Source organism: Xenopus laevis, chromosome 2L (assembly GCF_017654675.1).
Source record: "Xenopus laevis strain J_2021 chromosome 2L, Xenopus_laevis_v10.1, whole genome shotgun sequence".
NCBI lineage: Eukaryota > Metazoa > Chordata > Amphibia > Anura > Pipidae > Xenopus > Xenopus laevis.
In genome coordinates this window covers 89,778,013-89,796,022 of record NC_054373.1, presented here as the reverse complement: position 1 = coordinate 89,796,022, position 18,010 = coordinate 89,778,013, and the positions used below count along the sequence as shown (strand labels likewise).

General features: G+C 38.3%; 2 protein-coding genes across 4 annotated transcripts; one reads left to right on the top strand and one right to left on the bottom strand.

The window, feature by feature from the left end:
• Positions 1 to 2: 2 nt before the first annotated feature.
• On the top strand, positions 3 to 7,379 carry eif3i.L (eukaryotic translation initiation factor 3 subunit I L homeolog). The gene is given in 11 exon segments (NM_001094195.1): positions 3 to 77; positions 1,557 to 1,649; positions 2,020 to 2,107; positions 2,269 to 2,334; positions 2,972 to 3,121; positions 3,653 to 3,780; positions 4,634 to 4,744; positions 6,334 to 6,423; positions 6,504 to 6,577; positions 6,671 to 6,763; positions 6,865 to 7,379. Coding segments are annotated over 11 exon segments (978 nt in total). The 5' UTR covers positions 3 to 74; the 3' UTR covers positions 6,947 to 7,379.
• XB5960519.L (uncharacterized XB5960519 L homeolog) lies at positions 7,032 to 16,475 on the bottom strand. Of its 3 annotated transcripts, XM_041580756.1 has the most exons (11): positions 16,369 to 16,475; positions 15,789 to 16,035; positions 14,432 to 14,591; positions 13,478 to 13,603; positions 12,000 to 12,173; positions 9,925 to 10,142; positions 9,675 to 9,836; positions 8,657 to 8,798; positions 8,357 to 8,577; positions 7,738 to 7,889; positions 7,035 to 7,607 (listed from the first exon to the last, which is right to left on the bottom strand). In XM_041580756.1, the coding sequence occupies exons 2-11, from the start codon at positions 15,989 to 15,991 to the stop codon at positions 7,492 to 7,494; spliced, it is 1,674 nt and encodes a 557-aa protein (XP_041436690.1). In that variant the 5' UTR covers positions 15,992 to 16,035; positions 16,369 to 16,475; the 3' UTR covers positions 7,035 to 7,491.
• Positions 16,476 to 18,010: the final 1,535 nt, after the last annotated feature.

The window sequence follows — 18,010 nt, the reverse complement described above, 5'->3', positions numbered from 1 at the left end:
GTGGGTAGATTTCCGTCGTCTCAACTTCCGGCCTTTTTCCTCACGCGCCTGAGCCGGGCCAAGCGAGTTGTACAATGGTGAGTGGTGTCGTACCTTGCATAGCGAACCTGTAAGGCCCTTGGGTTCTGGATGTGGTTCCCTCAGTTTATACAGTAGGCCCCATCCTCCCCAGAGTACAACCTGACCCGCGCTTACGCACACACTCTCCTATTAGTTCTCTCACACCGACAGCCAGACCCTTCACTAAGGCACGCTGATCTGTAATGTGCTTCACAGCCCATGGGTTATTGTGTAATGTTCACATAACTTCGTAAAGTGCTTTCCTATCGTTGAGTGCAAGGGTTACATATAAGCGTTTTAAATTACTCCTGACATTATTCATCACACAGAGTTTTATCATAATTTACATTGGTTCCTGCCCCAGCACAAAGTACAACCTTTCACATGAGTCAATTTTCATCAGGAGTCCATTAATCTGCTTCAGTTCTGGAGTTGTTCTTATTATATATCTAGGTCTCCTGCAACACATCATGTAGTAGTGGGGTGCAAACACTTAAAGGAGAACTAAAACTTAACTAAAGAAGTAGCTAGAAATGTTGTACATTATGTTTTGGGCTTTTGTTCCAGCCCAAGGCAACCACAGCCCTTTAGCAGTAAAGCTCTGTGTCTCTGAAGATGCCCCAGTAGCTCCCCATCTTCTTTTCTGCTGATTCACTGCACATGCTCTGTGCTGCTGTCACTTACTGAGCTTATGGAACGACTCCAAATATACAGTGCACATAGAATATAAATGACACAGTATAAGGCTGATTAGTAATTAATATGGATAATGACTACATGTCCGCTCAGAAACCAGGGCAATCGGCATCAAAATTTAATAACCCTGTACCATTTTAAAAGTAATTTTATTATTTATTTTCAAAACAAAAAGACAAAATAGACAAAACATTAAATTCAAAATAATTATCAGTAAGGAGTATGTAGTTTCTAAGTCACATATATAAGTAAGCAATTAGCCTGACTCTCTGAGCCTTTTATTTTGTGGAGTGTCGAGTCACTTGCCTGTTCTTCTCAACAGCTGCTCAGAGCCCAATGAGCATGTGAGTGTCACAGACACTTTCCAAGATGGTGACCGCCTGTGACAAGTTTGAAGTCCTGCTGCTATTGAGAAGCTGAAACTTTAGGCTGGTGCAATAAGTTCAGTATATAAAATATGGCATTTTTAACCATCTTTTCTCTGCTGGCACAAATAAACATTGGTCATAAGAGAAAATGGAGAATGACAGAGGAGGAGAAAAGTGGAAACAATGCTTGGGGTGCACTTTGTCACTAATGAGGTGATGTAAAGTGGTTCAGGATTAAATGCTTTGTCAGTTAAAACAATTTTAAGGTCAATTAGGGCTATGGATGGTAGTATTGCCATATTTTGTAATCATTGAGCAAGATATGTCCATAACACAAAGGCCCACAAAGCCAACAACTTATATTATACACCTACGTAAAGTGCAAACTGCTTTTCTTACTGTACCTGACATTACCCATTGCTTTTTCCTCAGAGACCAATTCTGCTCCAAGGACATGAAAGGTCCATCACTCAGATCAAGTACAATCGTGATGGGGACCTACTCTTCACTGTTGCCAAAGATCCGGTCAGTATAATAACAGTGTTGCAATGTAATGTCCTTTTATCTGCAGCCTTTAATACTACATCATACATGTATGCTATATTTAAATATAGTACCATAAAGCCAGAGGGGGGGGTAATATCAAGTTGTTGCATTTACAATCTTATTTAAATTTACTTTACATTTTTATAAGCTTTAAAAATATATGTATAAAATACATTCTTTTGAGACAGGATGGGTTTTTATTATAAGAGAAATACATTTGCTTAACTTACACGTTGAGTTGAGTTGTTTTGCTTTGGCAGAACAAGTCTTTTGGGCAACATCTTATAAGTGTTCCTTTTATGTTTTACTGTTTTGTATTTTCATTTGGGAAACCTTTTTCATACCACAGGTGGTTAATGTCTGGTACTCTGTGAATGGAGAGCGTCTGGGAACTTACAATGGACACACAGGAGCAGTTTGGTGTGTGGATGTGGACTGTATCCTTACCAAGTTCTTGCACATTTGTATATGGTTATTAGTAGTGTCAGGGTGGCTACTCACAACGTATGAAATACACACACATTAGGGAATTTTTTCTATGTTTTGATGACTGAAACTGCATACTCTCTTGGTGGGCTACTTTCTTAACTTCAGACAGGGGAAACTCGGCATGTACTTTCTGGATCTGCAGATAACTCATGCAGGCTGTGGGACTGTGAAACAGGTTAGTGGAAGTAATAATGAGTATTATTACATTATTCTGATGTATTGCAAATCCTTTCTTATTCTTCCTGTGACTATTCTAGATTTTAAATGCAGTGCAAAAGTAACATTAAGGTGATATGCTCAATCTAAAATAAATATTGCTGTATGCTTCACACACATATGCACAACCTAGAGTACAAAGATCCAACTGATTATCCAGAAATGTGCTTTATATTTATGCAAGCTACCGACACAGCTGGATGCCCAAATAAGACTTATCCCGAACTGATCAGTCAGCTGGTCAATATGTTAGATAATTAGTAGACTTGCAGGACTGCTGGTGACCAAGTATATATGTAAAACTGACCAAACTTTGATTGGATCAATTAAGGGGGGAAAGCAAAGACTTACAACTGTACAGTTCAGCTGTGAGAGTTAATGACAATTCAGTCAGTGTCCATACTTGGGCAGATGTATTATGGATATCAGTCTGTTTGGGGGTTTGACAATTTCATTTGCTTATGCACCTTGCCAGTGTATAGTGCATTTGCTTCTATTTGTTCCATCTTTTGAGTGTATGCACAATATCTGAGCTTTTCTGTTTTACCCTCTGGCTTGCAGATTTCATGCCATTTTATCCCTTTTTGTCTTTCTAGGAAAGCAGTTGGCTCTCTTGCAGACTAATTCAGCTGTGAGGACCTGTGGCTTCGATTTTGGTGGCAACATAATCATGTTTTCCACGGACAAACAGATGGGCTATCAGTGCTTTGTGAGCTTTATTGACTTGAGAGACCCTTCACAAATTGGTACATTCATGGTGTGACTGTTGTATTTATGTGGCAGTTAACTGTGAGCAACATGTAGAGTGGTATCCAAGCGCTGCCTTTATATTTAGTTAACATGTTTTTAGTTTGTCATATAATATGCAGCAAAGATGACATTGAGCATCCAAGTCCATTACTCTAACCTCTGTCAAAGAGGTTTCCCCATATACAATATGATGTAGTATGTGACTGTGATGGTGCTGAACTGTAGCAGAGCTAGTTCCACATCTATTCTTTGATGTAGTAATTGTCATCTATTCAGTATATTTTTTGCACACCTAAAGTACCCTTGATTATCTATGAAGGGGCGATATAGTTTGTTGCATAGATGACAGAGAAAACGTCACAATGAACCAGTAAGAGAGGCTTATTTGCTATTTGGGATGGACTGTGTCCCCAGTAAACTTTTAGGGTAAAGTAGTTATTGTATAAAACCTTTATAAACATGTAACTGTCCTATACATCATGCTTAACCATTTTCCTTGCAATGAATCTCCTATTATTACCTTGCAGAAGACAATGAGCCATACATGAAAATTCCTTGCAGTGAGTCCAAGATAACCAGTGCAGTGTGGGGACCACTTGGAGAAAACATAATTGCTGGGCATGAGAATGGGGAGCTGAACCATTACAGCGCCAAGGTAAAGTCCATGATTATTTTTAACTTTAGGGCATGGAGTAAACAGATTCTCACCTAAAATTATTTTTACCTTTGCAAATGTTATATTTTTAGACAGGGTGCAGTTATAAGCAACTGATTTGTGTAATTAAAGCAATATTGACATTTTTGATAAAAAAAACATTTACTATTAGCAATTACCTAATGAATTATACAGGAGAAGGAAAGGTCTTTGGGGTGCCAAAAGTTAGGCAATCTCAAGTGATTGCCTGTACCCAAAACCCTGGGCCGGTGCACCTATTAGGATAAAACTGCACTGGCACGGGATTCTTCCAGCATCTTTTGGCTTCTTCTTTTTTTCTCGTGGCTGAGCATGTACAGTAGCGGGAAAAGTCGGCCTATTTTCTGCCCCAGGAAATTTGAAGTGGTGCTTGCTGGAAGAATCCCGGGCTGGTGCAGTCTCTAATAGGTGCACCGGCCCGGGGTTTCAGGTACATGCGATCACTTGGGGGTGCCTAAGCAAAGCATTTGGTATTAACTAAATATGCAGCATGCCATCTTTTATCTGCATCTCCCACTTACTGTTGGGTAACAATAGGGGATTCACAGGCATTTTCTTGAAGGGTAGTTTTTAATCTCTGGGCTGCTTTTTATTAAATAGGTGGAGGCCATTTAGAACAGTTAATAACACACACACACACAATGCTTATTTTGTTTGCCCATAACAATTGCGCTTTTCAAATTTAAACCCACTGCTTCTTACAGATTTAGCAAATCAACATAACTTGAATAGTGAAGACAGGCTCTAGATGTTTTGTGGAATAAATATTGCTGCCAAATACACTACCAATTGTATATGATGTTGTTCTTTTCAGTCTGGGGAAATAGTTAACAGCATCAAAGAGCATTCCAAGCAGATCAATGACATTCAGACCTCCCGAGACATGACCATGTTTGTTACAGCATCCAAAGACTGCACCTCCAAGGTAAGACACAATCATCTGCTGAAACTTTGTGAAAGATGACACAATTGTCATCTACCAGGAGGTAGAATTGTCTAAATGCAGAATAGCCAGGGGTGCAGTTTCTCATTTTCCAAGATGGTGGCAGATTTAAAAATAGCAGCTAATTGAATTAATTTAAAAGCAACTGGACATTTGAGTATTTTTTTATACCATTTCACCGTTCATCCAAGCAGATAAATTGTATTTTATACCCTGGTATTTAAACCCTAAAGGCGGACACCAATATCTAAGCACATTGGTTCCATTAAACTATTCAGGTTGGGGTTCGCTAAATCTCTGTGAACGCGTGATCCAATGAACTTTAATTACACTGTATAAATTATTTGAATCTTGTTTCCATCAGTCTGGGAACTCATAATTAAAGCAAACAGACAGGAACCATTTTGTGGACACTGTTATTAAGACAAGCCTTGTATCATCTCAGAATCTTGTTTGTGCACCAGAATGGGGGACCCGATGTCCATCCCCATGCCCTGGCTACACAATTAAATGGTGAAGAGAGCGGGGGAATGTGGGGAGAGCAGTGACATCTAGGAAGTGCTGAATGGAAACTGAAAGTAATTGTCTGCCCCACCTCTATGCCTAAGGCATAGAGATGGGGCAGGCAATATTTGATTGACAGCTGAGATTTTTAAATAAAGCTATGACTGCTTTAATAAAAAAAAAAATTTGGATTTCATATATAATTTGAAATACTTTTATTATACAGCTTTTTATGTCTGGATGACCTCTCCACTCTAAGTTAACTTTTAGTATGTTCTAAAATGGGTAATTTTTAGCACCTATTCAATTGACCTTGGCAATTTTTTCTCTTTTATAGTTTTTGAATTATTTGCCTCCTCCATATGAGCATTCAAATGGAGGTCACTGAGCCCATCTAGAATCAAATGTTTAAGGCTACACCTTTCTAGTTATTGCCCTCTCCTATTCATGTTTCATTTCATTGTTCAAATCAATGCATGGTTGCTAGGGTCATTTGGACCCTACCAACCAGATTGCTGGAATTACAGACTGGAGAGCTGCTGAATAAAAAGATACATAATTCAAAAAAATAAAAATAATAAAACATGAAAATCAATTTGTCTCAGAATATCACTATCTACATCATACTAAAAGTTAATTTAAAGGTGAACAGCCACTTTAATTCTGCTAGATACTGTATATCATGATCTGGATGAATAAAAATCTTCATAGACCACAGTTCAAGGATTCTCCAAGGGACAGCACTTGAATAAAAATCCTCCCACCCCACATCAAAAATTTACTATTTCTATTTCATCGCTTCCCAGCCATAGGTCACAAAATGACCTACTGTAAGATAGTTATACAAGACAGCCTTTTGATTTGTTATGCTAACGTTTTTGTTTTCATGTCTTCAATCTCTGTGTCCCTTAGTTTTGTTTTCCAAAAATAATGGTTTTATGGTTTCCTCCACATTAGCACACCTATACAATATATACACACATATATATTTTAAACTTGACATTGTATTTTATTTAAATAATCCTTCTCAATAGAGAGTTTGCAATCATCTACTTTGTTATTTACAGCTGTTTGACAGTACATCACTTGAGCATCAGAAAACTTTCCGGACAGAAAGACCTGTTAACTCTGCTGCCGTATCGCCCATATATGACCATGTAAGACTATATAGTGAAATATAAATGCATTGTGCCAGTATGTAAAGCTTCTATTGGTGACCTGTGCCCCTGTTTTGTAGGTGGTTTTAGGAGGAGGGCAGGAAGCCATGGATGTGACAACAACATCAACAAGAATTGGAAAGTTTGAGGCCAGGTAAGCTTGGAGTCCTTCTGACCAAATCTATAGGTTTTAGTAGGCCACTTTTTAATGTTTTTTTTTTATTTTTATTTTTTTTTATCTTTTAAGGTTCTTCCATGTAGCTTTTGAGGAGGAGTTTGGGAGAGTTAAGGGTCATTTTGGGCCTATTAACAGTTTGGCATTCCATCCAGATGGCAAGAGGTAAGTTATTGTGACGTTCGTATCATAGAAATGTACAGTTTTAACTGTCAGGATCTTAATCATCAAGATTATAATCATTCACTTTTTTTATGCATCTCTAGTTACAGCAGCGGAGGAGAGGATGGATACGTTAGAATACATTACTTTGACCCACAATATTTTGACTTTGAATTTGAATCCTGAGACAGTTGTTTCATGCTGGTTTATATCCTACTTCATATGCACTCGCACACAATTTGGATTGCTAAATTACATCATGAGAATTATATACTTTTACAATAAATGTATCCATATTTATTGAAGCAAAATGAGCAAACTGCCAATATTCTTTCCCCACCAAAATGTTTCACATACATTTCTGGATGGAAAGGAAACTAACACTATCCATTAATGTTGAAGACCATCGCACTGGGTGTGTTATACAAGGACGTCTCCATCAATTCACATGCAGCTTCTTAGATTGGGAACATATTGCATTGAGCCTTAATGCAGGACAAAGCAACAGGCATGGATTTGTATTTTAGGGATTTATGCTTTGATGATGAATTTCAGGGGTAATTCTATATTACCTCTGAAACAACATGATCGTATGATAAATAAAACCGCCTTCAATTTCTCTTTGTGTGCTACATTTGTTTAGACAGCTGTGTTTTTTTTTTTAGTTTTTTTTCCCCCCTGATCTTTAGATATACTGAACACGATGTATGCATGGGCCCTCAGGCTGAATTTTAACCTATAAAGTTATTGTCTGTCAGATCCATTTTATATGCCCCTGTGAGTTCCACCATCTTCATCCATGCCATCTCTGTGTGTTCCAGGGGTAGCAGGTATCGCAGAAAAAAACCTGAGAAAAAAAAAATCTCTTTTCAGAACCCACATTACTACTGCTTAATGAATAGTAGTACATAGAACATACAGATTACATCCTAAACATTTACTGAGGTACCTTGTAATGTTTTTGCAATTTCCCTCACCTGCCCATAGCTGTAAGCTTTGCGGTGCAACAGACGGCCAGATAACTAATGGATTTTCTTCATACATTGGATTCAGAAAATGCTGTCGCTCTTTGGGTTGGTTTAGGTAACCCCACAGTGAGTGTGTCCGATCTTGCACCTCATACTGACATCTGATGGTAAAATAATAATGTGACTTTTTGAAAGATGTTAGTGCAGTATGGATGACATAGTACATGTAACCTTTTATCAGGCCTGCTTGCTTCAGGCCTAGGGATTCTGGTGAGGGAGATTTCCATAATTTGATCTTGACAAACCTTCTGTCTAAAAATTGGATTGTTTTGCCACTAATGGATTCACACAGCTTAGTTGCCATCATGTTCAAGGTTCTGTTATATTACAGAGGAAAAGGAAATCAATTTTGAAAATTAGAATTATTGGCTTGAAATGGAGTTTATGGGAGATAACCTTCCAATAATTCAGAGCTTTCTGGATAACAGAGGCCTTTTTTATGGGACAGAAACAACCCAGTAGTAATTTTCACCATCTGATCTCAATGATTAGTGTCCTCTGACCTACTGCCTGCATATCTGGCAGGTTCTACATGTATTTCTATATGGAATCCAGGTGAAAAACTCACCTTTCTTTCTCATTATTGCACAGGAATGACCCATACTCTGAGCTGTATGCATGAGTTGCCAGGGTATATAGAAATCTCTCATTAAACTCTAGTGCTCTAGGAAACTGCCGCCCAAGCTGCCAGCAGCAGTCTAGAAAAAGCAAAAAATAAGGTGACTCTTGCTGAGCTCGGCTCTGTGACCATCCGGATTGGGCGCAACGCAGTTGGAATGGGTGCCCAGCCTAAAAATTTCAAGAGAAATATTTAAATATTTGTGCAGAAAGGTTAAAAGACCCAAACTTCCTTTCCTGAGTTAATCACCTGTAGCCACTCCCGCTCAATAACGTCCTGAAATCCATCCATTGTTCGACTCTCTGGTGAAAGGATGAGCTGAGCAAGGGATGTTAAAAGTAAGGTATTACCTGAACCGTCTTCTCCATGAACAAGCACAGTAGCACATTCCCTGTAGGGATACAGATACATCAGCAAAATGGGACATTTCAAATTAGTAAAAAAAAAAAAAAACTATTCGATGCTCCAAAAAGCCAAAAGTGGTTATACACCAATCTGTTATACATGGAACTATTCTAAGCAAATATGAATTGGTGTCTATTGATTTGTATGCTTTTGGAACAATTGGTGTTCCTATTCTGCCCAGTTACAGTCAACTGGAAATGCCATCAGGTTGTAGGGAATCACTGACCACGGCAACCAACAAGAACAGGCTACAAGGGTTTATTTGTATCTTTATTTTTACACAATGGTTGAGCTTTCCTTTCTACTTACTTTTTTTTTTTTTATACATTTTTCAGTCTGCTGCAGAATTGATGCTACTAGCTGCAATCTGGTTTCAATAGAAGTCAGTTAATTCAAGTCCCACTGTAACAATCTGAACTCTAATTTAAACTAATAGTTTACAAATAGTTGGTATTACTAATCACTAGGGATGCATCGAATCCGGGATTCGGCCAGGATTCAACCTTTTTCAGCAAGATTAGGATTCGGCCTAATCCTTTCTGCCCGGCCGAACCTTATCCTAATTTGCATATGCAAATTAGGGGTGGGGAGGGAAATCGCATTACTTTTTGTCACAAAACAAGGAAGTAAAAAATGTTTCCCCCTTCTTCCCACCCCTAATTTGCATATGCAAATTAGGGTTCGGTATTCGGCCGAATCTTTCGCAAAGGATTCGGGGGTTCGGCCGAATCCAAAATTGTGGATTCGGTGCATCCCTACTAATCACTACATTACTAAAGAACAGTCGTGTAGTATTGCTCTTTAAGCAGTACATAAGATTGAATGCCTGCCTTTACGTCACCTCTGACTATTTATGCCATACCTCTCTATACATTCAGCAATTAATCCTGCAGTGCTCAAAGCTTCCTTAACATGTGAAAGCCAACGTGCAGCCTGCAACTTGCTCAACCAACGAGTCATTCCCATTGAGGGCTCATAACATGCACCAACAAGCCGGACCAGGCTTTCCTGCAGAGCACGGCCTCTAGAAAAAATTAAGTCTGTTCAACTAAAAACAGAAGAAATATATAATGGGCACAGAATACTTTTTCTATCCAACTGCAATATTTTACCTCTCTAGGGAGCGACAGAGAACTCTCCAGTTGGGATACCTGGATTTACTTTCTGTTCCACCACCTGCATTCCGGGCTTGTTTTGTTTCCTGGGCAGAGCGGGTGTCAATAATAAAACCAGAAGATTGCTCCATTAGTGCTGCATTAAGCAAAACTTCATCTTGCTCACAATGATGTGGGGCTGTGCCAACTAGAGGCTGGGCAGAGCGCAGCAAGGCCTGAGGATTAAAAGATTACTATGTAAGGCTCATCTAAAAAGGGGTAAATGCTTAAAGGAAGAAGCATTGCCAAACAACTGGATACACTGTTGGACAAGTATTAGAACAGTAATCATATATTAGAATAGGAATAAACATTGATTTAAATGTTATAATAATTTATTAGTAAGAGGTTGCCAAAACAGTAAAATTGAGATTCATCATAAAACAGTATCTAGTTTATAATGTAGTATAAAGGTATTAAAATATGCCTATGTAGAAAGAAACCAACTTGCATATTAGTGCTTTACTGTATTTCTCCATTAGCTATTGTTTATAAGACTGAAAGGGATCGTTCACCTTTAAGTTAATTTTTAGTATGTCAGATTGCAGAAATTGCAAACTAGAGAGCTGCTGAATAAAAAGCTAAATAACAAAAATGATAAACAATAAAGAATGAAAAACAATTGCAAATTGTTGCAGTATTTCACTCACTACATCATAGTAAAATTTAATTTAAAGTGAACAACCCCTTTAATACTCATCAAGTGTTTTACGGAATATAAGGTTCTGTCCATAAATGCTGGAAGGGCAACAGGTTTATTAATATAATCTGATATAACATTTGAAAGGCTGGTTTGGCACGGGAGACATAGACACCTTATAAATTGGGCATATCTTCCCCTCCCAAGCAACATTATTTGTACTGCATATACCCCCTCTATTTGCTAGCAACATCACATGTTCATTAAACAAATAGCTTTCACCCAGTGGCTTCATCATCAGTAACATTGACATGTGCAAACAGGACATGTATGCTGTTCATGCATTGCAGAATGCAGGTTTACACAGGCACAACATACTTTGATAAAAAGTTCTGCTGGAGTTGAGCACTGTAATGGTTAAGCTGAGCTCAGGGGAGGTGGTTGAGAGAATAAAATAGGATCAGACAGCTAGAGTTTCTATGCAAACCAGCAATGCTATCTCTTCATTGGCTGTTAGACTGGAGGGTGTGTTTAGTAATCTGAGCTAATAAGAACTGAGAATTCTCATAAGTCAACAGTCAAAGTAAATTCATGAGGTAGGAGGCAGAGTGGGCTAGAGGAGGAGAAAGATTTCAAACTGATTAAGTGGATACTGCAGTCTTACTGTTAACCTTTTAACAACCATAGTGGTCGGTATTTAAAGATTTCACAAAAAGGCTGTTCACTGAATGTCTTTTTTTGGGGTGGGGGGTTACATGTCCTTTAAGTTATTTATATATGTATTGCTGTTGAAAGCAGTGTTTCTCTCTTTCTGTTCTCTGTCCTGGCAGCTGAGACTGATGATACAATGTAAGACAAGGCAGCTGATTAACAGGCCTGTCTTTGCTGGGAAACTAAGACTTTTGCAACATTGTTTAAAAAGGAGTAACGAGGCCTTAATTAAATGCTGCTTTCAATAGCAATCATTTAAAATTGACAGTACTGCTGCTGTATGCCAGTCCTGCTTTTAAAGCAGTAAAAATAAATGTAAAAGTAAAAACTAGATAAATATATAGTGGTGCAAAATAAAAAAAAAATGTGTCTAATATAGTTAGTCATTCCAGCCTTTATACGTTACATTTTACATTTAACTAACTAAATTACAATAATTTTTTATTTTTAACCACTTTTTATTTTTACACTGAACAATTCCTTTAAAGCATTCCAATGCTTCAAAATAAAACATTGGTTAAAGCACAAGTTAAAACTTTAATTCACTGGGGGTGTCAATACACTAAATGTGTTATTGCTTGCTGTAGTCTGTGGTCTGACTGAATGTGGTCTGTCATTGCCATCGGTGTGTGAGCAAGAGGAAGGAAATTCTAGGCCGAGGTAGAGTTCTTAATTTACATACCGCTTGGTTGGTGCTGTGGTAGTAACTCAAGACAGGAAATCGGCCAACTTGTCTGAAAGCTGCTGCCTTTAACAGGGTCTCATCCGAACAGCATCTGGGCACAATGACCTTTGCTGGATAACTGGGACAAAGCTTAAAATTCATATTCACTTCACTCAGCCTCCAGTCATCTGTCTAAGATGAAATACACACATAAAGGAGGTATATTGGTGTCATACATCAGTGTTCAGACAGATACAGGTAAGGGCTGGGTTAGTGTCACTTAAGAGCCTGGTATCACAAACAGGGCAGAAACATCCATGTGTAAGAAAGATCATTTAATATCAATTAGATCTCATTTTGACACACCATTTCACCAGCAGATGGCTCTGTAGAGTGGCAAGAGAATATTGTCACAATGTTGACAATATTCTTTTTCCCACAGTATACTGGCACACTGCAGCAGAACTATTGCAGACTTTTCTCTCACTTGAGATGAAGACTGCCTCTAACTTTACAGGCAGTGCTCGTCAGAAACTTAAAAGTGGCCATAGCTGCCCCTCCACTGACTTGAATGGGAAACACAGGAAAGTACAAGTGTGAGCACTTTTCACCTTCACTTCTAATTCAAGTCACTAAATGTTCACATACAGTACAGTGTTCCCTCTAAATTCTTCAATTCGTTTGTGCTAAATTTTTAAACCCAAGGGTGAACTTCTTATAAAACTGTCTGCACAGGTCAGAATAAGTGCAAAGATTTTAACACCTCAATTTATTGTGTGTACACAAGTGAACAACTTAGAAGGAATAGTGATACAGTCTAAGGCTGCCAGAATGACTGTGGTGTGTAATTCACCAACAAATGGAGTGAAGATGGAAAGGGAGAGGAGTGTAAAGGTAAGAGACTGATATGTAGCTCCACATCTTCTTTGCTGCTTATTTACTGCACATGCTCTGTGCTGCTGTCAGCTACTGAACTTAGGGATTGATTTACAATATAATTTATATATAGAATATAAAATAATGATACAAGGCTGATTAGTAATTAATGCAGATTTTCATTACATGGCACCTCAGAAACCAGAGCAATTTATATTAGAATCAGCCATGAACATTGGCTTCTGTGGCAACTTTCTTGACAGCTGCCCAGAGCCCACTGAGCATGTGGAGCATCACCTGCATTTCTAACAATCATCATTGTGAGATTCTGCCGCATCTGAAAGATTGGATCATTACTGTTATAGATTTGCTGAACCTTTAGGCTGGTGCAGTTCAAAAAGGGGAATATCTCTAGCCACATTCTTTATTAGAGTTTAGTTCTATCTCATGTATGTATTGTAAAGATTCATAAATTATATGAATGCAGCATTTTGATGTAGCGCAACTAGCGTTACCAGAAATTTTAGCAGAATTTCCCCTTAAAAATCAGATATTTGTTGCCCACAGTCAGAGGCTGTTCCGTCCATGTTGTTTTGTAGAGAAGCCATGTTTGTGCTCACCTCAGCTTTTATTTTGTCGTAGAAGTTCTCCACTGTATCTCGTGGCCATCCATGCCCCAAGCTGTACCCAGATGGCCTGAAGAAAAATGGGTAACTCAGGGTAACTGAATCCAGCGAAGAAAGGGCCTGCAGAAGTATATACATTATCATTGTAACAGTTTAAATCTCTTCTGTGTACAAATACTGTATACATCTCCTCTCTGCACAAATATAAACACTCATGAGAAAAGAAAGTTAAAATGACTTAGATGTATGGACATGCAATCTAGGCAGGCGCCCACTGTCTTGCTGTCAGTATGTTTAACATTATACATAGAGATTAATGTAGAGAGGCTGGACACAATTTAGAATGTGCTGCACACAATATAACCAAATGCATCAAAACTTTTCAGGGTCCATCCTTTCATCTGTATGCATTGACCCTGCATATTGTATTTTGCAGGAACCATCTGATCATTCATTTGCACATGGAATGCAATAAAACTGTTCTTGATATCCCATCTAGATATCTCATCTCATAGGAGGGCAGCAACTAGCTTTTATTGGCTAAACATCAGTTCCCATCTACAACAGCTTGCCAGTCTGACAAATCATAGGGTGAGATCATATGCAACAAACCCTGTACTTATGGGGTTTAAAGGGGCTGAGCTTAATTTTGTGGTCCATTTTCCCGCAAACCTGTTTGGCTTTTTAGGCAGTGCTGGGTACTGGCCCACCTGCATATTTAACCAATAACATTGCAGCATTGTTCTTTTATGAAGTGTAACACATACTGTAACATCACATTTCCTTGGGCAATGCTGAGTACCTAGGATAGTAATTAATTAATACATCTGTCTGCTTTACTTGGTTTGCTGTTGTATAATTTTCCTGTGCTAATTGTCAAATTGTATAAGCAGGAGCCATGTTGATTGTAGGTCCTGTGATACGCATACACATGAATATTTAACTGACCTGCACAGAGCGGGCTATGTTCAATGTTTCCTCCATCCCTGGGATCTCCATGTGGATTACCCGCAAGTCTTTGCATCGCAGAGTGACTGTTCCCGAACCAGATTTTCCCTCCATCTCTTGCCCAGTCTGTGTGTTTTGTAATTGGCCTATATTCTGAACACTGGTGCATTAAAGAAATGAATGTATGTTATACCCAAAATATTGCTTAGAGAACTATAACCTGTACTATATGCTTTTTTGGTAATGGGGAGGCACTGTGTAATATGTGAACAAAAAGAAAATGGGATGATCTGCAAATTATTTAAACCTGATATTTCATTACAAATAGTACAAAGACAACATACTGAACATTAAAACAGAGACATTTTAGAACATCTCACCAACTGGCAACAGGTCACTAACATAAATTGGGTATAAAAACTTGGATCCCAAAGGGGCTGGGTGTGTCAGAAGCACGGATGGGGTAGAGCACTATACTGTACGGGCAAATTATGCTAAAATTTAATGTTTGCCAATGTAAAATTCCAAAGAATTTGGGGATTTCATTGTCTACAGCACATCATATCATTAAAAAATAAATCTTGAATCTGCAAAAATCCCTGTACACAAGGGACAAGGCCAAAAGCCAATACTTGATGGCATATGCATATATCCCCTGTCTGTCATGTTATATTATATGTATAGTGTGTCAGTAGCCTCCGCCTCTACCTGTGTTTATGTGTCATATGTGTTAGTCCTCCCTGCCTATTCTATGTAATGTGCCTGGGATGTTAATGGCTATTGTCCCTAACTGTAAATTATGTGCCTCTCACTGTATATAACATACTTTGGGTAGGAAAATGTAATTACAGTTATTTATGGAACTAAAGGATACACAATTTTTAAGAAATATAGACAAAATCTAGAAGCACACCAAAAATAGTTGCTGCTTGAAAATTGGTGATTTATTTAGCCCATAAGCATTTCACAAACAAGTCAACGTTTCGGACCCCTTTGGGCCTTTTATCAAGCCAATGTAAAGAAATGTCACAAAATGTGCATGCATCATGTTTCTCTTCTATATTCTCCCACTACTTAGAGGCCCAGCTCAAAGTTCAAATCACCAGGTTGCCATACATCTGTAAATAGGGGCAAAATGAGAAAACCACTACACACATATGACTACGGAGGTATTTAAAATAAAAATAAATGTATTTATTTGTAAGCCTGTGACAAATGCCCCCCCATATACTCTTATATGGGTCTAGTAATTCACAACAGCCAATTACTTATATGCTATCTGCTATGTGTTACTAGACCTGGGCTCACGTTGCACCTTGGTGATTCATAATCATGAGACAACTACTCTTATATTTACCTTTTTTCCACTTTATCCACTGCACAGTGCAGAAGCCACAACTCAGCAATATCCTTTCCTCTACTTCCTTCACTTACAGAAGCGTCACAGAGAAGTAGGTGGTGGCTACTTACACACAGCGTACCCATCATGGGGGGCTTTAAAGGACACCAAACACGGACATTCTCCACTTGGGCGGTCTGGATGAGATCAGACAGCTCCATAATAATGCAGCATTAAAAAGGGTGTGTGAATGGATCACAGAGAGCTGCAACAAAGAAAAAAGCTACTAATGTAAAGTTAGGGCTGTCTGTGGATAAATAAGGAAAGGTAGAAAACCACACGAATAGGAAAAAAAAGAATATAGTAATAGAGAATATGGTAAAGTGTGGGAAGCAATATAGAAAATATTTGCTGCCCCATAGGCATAGGTATACGGTGCACAAAGTCCTCAAGATAAATTCTACATTCTAGGAAATGGATCACAGGAATGTTACTAAATTCAAAGTTACAGATGCAAAGTTTGGGTGCCTGCAGTACTGAGCCCCCACTTTTTATATCATTTTTCTTCAGGCCCCAGAGACAACTGCCTTCTGCTTACCACAGTCCTGACACCCAGCAGAGTAAAGGGGACGGAGTATCATGGTGGGTGAGGAGGAGACATATTGCGCTTACTGACGCAGGGAGGAAGCTGTGGTTTGCTTGACACAGATGTCAACAGGTCCGTAGAATGTTGAGGAAATGAACTCCTTGCCAAATTCTATTATGTCTGCCCGATTAACTATTGCTTCTTCCACTCTGTCCTCATTTTAAATGCAGAAAATATTGCAGATTTTTAATTAAATCCAAGAAAACAAAAATGATTTATATACTTAAAATAAAATGAAAACATGCTGTTTATGTAAGTATTGAAGCCCCTGTGCACCGACATCTAAATTAAAGGCATACAAGGCCTCATTTAGTCCTATGTGCAAAGCACAAAAACTGCTTACTGCAATGTTTTTTAACCCACTTACAGCATTATTTCCCAAAATCATACTGTAGGCTCTGATGCAAATAAGTGTCTGCATTGGTAAGTTGCAGATGTTCTTTGCTGCCTTTCTGAGCAGTGTTTTAAATTAACTGATGAAAATGTGTGCTTTGCACTGCAGCTTGCATTAGTAATTAAGCTCTACTGTTTTCACATTTTTACCTCCTCTTATTATAATACTAATTACTTTTTTATTTATAAGCGTTTATAAATCTATACTATAGTTCAAAACATACATATGCATTGCCTTCTTATTCTCTTTCACTGTGAACATGAAAAATGTAGAAACCATATTCTGACATGATACCCAGAATTCCCAGCATGAAGCAATATTGGGCTTCTGCTGTTTATTAGAAATAAAAAAAAAACATTATTATGAGAAAATAGTTTTGAACAGAATAGCTGAGAAAATAAAAAAAAATACAATTTACCCATAGCTGCTGTCCTTATTCTGATGATAGTAATAGGGCAAAATACACATAATCATAGCCCCATACACAACAAAAGCCCCATAGTGAGTTAATTGTCCATTACCACTTGTCAAAAAGAATGTAAGGACATCTGTGAAGTTATCAACCACATGGGTATTACATATCTAGGAAGTCGGGAGTAAAGCAAGCCATACACAGACTGGGAGTAGGGGGAAACTATTTGACAGAAAGACCCCAGGCTGGAAGACTGCACAGAGTCCAGGGTGATTCCATCAACTGGAGGATATACTGTAGCTCCCTGCCTGGCTTTACCCATACATACTGTACATACTAGTCTCTCCTAATGTTGGGTACATTCATATAGAAGATATGGAAGCAGAGCTGACCGGCACTCAAACGGATCCACAAGACCATAGATATTCAGTTAAAAAAAATACATTTATTGGTAGAAAAGTTAAAAATATAGCTGCATCTCCATCCACCCTACGCGTTTCGCACCCCTCAGGGTGCTTAGTCATATAACCATACAGCATGCGTACAAAACCATTAGTAATCAGACCTTCAGATGCAACAATTCTATATTGGAGAAGGGTAAACTGGTTCATTGTTATTCTTTATATAGAACAAACATATTCCCATGCACGAAGAGTTGGCACCATCATTATTATCAGTCTCTGACCAAATCAAATTCACAACTTAATTCACAGTGATACATCCACTCTAGGGTCAGTTTCATGAGAAGTCTACAGTTTTATTGAAATGTTTGCTTTATTATATATGTA